The sequence below is a fragment of the Sphaeroforma arctica genome (genome assembly GCF_001186125.1).
Source record: "Sphaeroforma arctica JP610 unplaced genomic scaffold supercont1.5167, whole genome shotgun sequence".
NCBI classification, from domain to species: Eukaryota; class Ichthyosporea; order Ichthyophonida; genus Sphaeroforma; species Sphaeroforma arctica.
The window spans coordinates 713-2,087 of record NW_014035391.1 but is presented as its reverse complement, the minus strand read 5'-3'; the positions used below and the strand labels follow the sequence as shown (position 1 = coordinate 2,087).

At 45.1% G+C, this 1,375-nt stretch overlaps 1 protein-coding gene across 1 annotated transcript; it reads right to left on the bottom strand.

The window, feature by feature from the left end:
- Positions 1–335: 335 nt before the first annotated feature.
- SARC_14835 (hypothetical protein) lies at positions 336–635 on the bottom strand (the record flags this gene model as incomplete). Its single annotated transcript, XM_014291034.1, has 1 exon — positions 336–635. A coding segment is annotated over one exon (300 nt), but the record flags the coding sequence as incomplete, so codon positions are not given.
- Between the last annotated feature and the right edge of the window lie 740 nt (positions 636–1,375).

Genomic DNA, 1,375 nt, shown 5'->3' with positions numbered 1-1,375 from the left:
AATATATACGCACATATGTTCATTCATATATGCTTGTATATATATACCTACATACTCCTGACAGAACGCCCAGAAAACAGTACTACGCATCTTGTTATCCACCGTCTTTCCAAGCACAATATACGTCGCATTCGTCTTCTCCAACCACTACCTGACACCCCATCTCACACAGGTGTGTTGGTATTGCGTGTGTGTCCCAAGGCCGAACGTGTGCGGTTGTACAGAACCTTCCCAATATTGTAACATGAAGTTTTCCAAATATACCAACGGCTCCTATTTCTAAAAGAACTCTCAAGATACACAGGGAAAGGTGTGGGGCACATGTCGTAACAGTACTACGCAGCGCATTCGACGCCATACGTTCTACCTACCTCGCTCGAGCCACAGTCACCTGCAGCGATGCTCTGGACCACCAAATCCAACATTGTTCGCAGACAGGTGGAGTCGTCCGCGTAGTTGGTGCAGTCCAGCACCATGCGATCTCCAGCGCACTCCCCACTGCCCGTGATAGCCGCGGGGCTGTGGTCTCCTACGTCCAGCAGTACAAATGCGACACACGTGGTTGATGTGGGGGATGCGAGCTTGATGTCGGCAATAAGGAAGTTCAACACATGATCTCGCACGAGGTCAGCCTCCTGTGCATCGGTCGAATTTACGACATGGTTAGATTGCAAGGTCGTATATTATATGTATATAGGCACCGTGCATAGCGCATGCGGGGGTGGCGAAGGTGGTGTCATCTATGAGTTGCATCAAATTCGGTTCTAAGACGAGGCCAGTCTCCTATACACCGACAGATATACGATACAAATAGGCCAAAATCCAAATGTAGTATAACATACATATGCGACACTCATGATCGGTACGGATGATGCGAATTTGATGTCGTGAATGAGCAAGCTTAACATATAATCATGAGGTCAAGCCTCTATGTATCGATATTTGAAACAGTTTACGACATCATCAGCTCGGGTGTCGCATATTATGTAACTTTCGATACACAGAGAGTGGATTACCGGTCTTTTCTCAATCACAGAGCAATCCACAACCAAAGACTATTCTTAAACTTCATTGACATATACAAGCAAACACTATTCTTAATCTTCAAATTAGACAGATAAAACCAAAGACTATTCATAAACTTCAAAATAGATATATACAACCAAGACTATTCTTAAACTTCAAATTAGACATATACAACAAAAGTCTATGCTTAAACTGCTTCATCATAAACCCCTAAAGACAGACGTACCTGCTTTTCCGCGGGGGAGGCCCACACGGCCGAGAGTTCAGGTGCCAGCAAGCGCTTGGCAAATCCACCTAGTATATACTCTGAGTCACTTATCGCCGTTCTGTTGGCCAGTGTGTTTGTGTT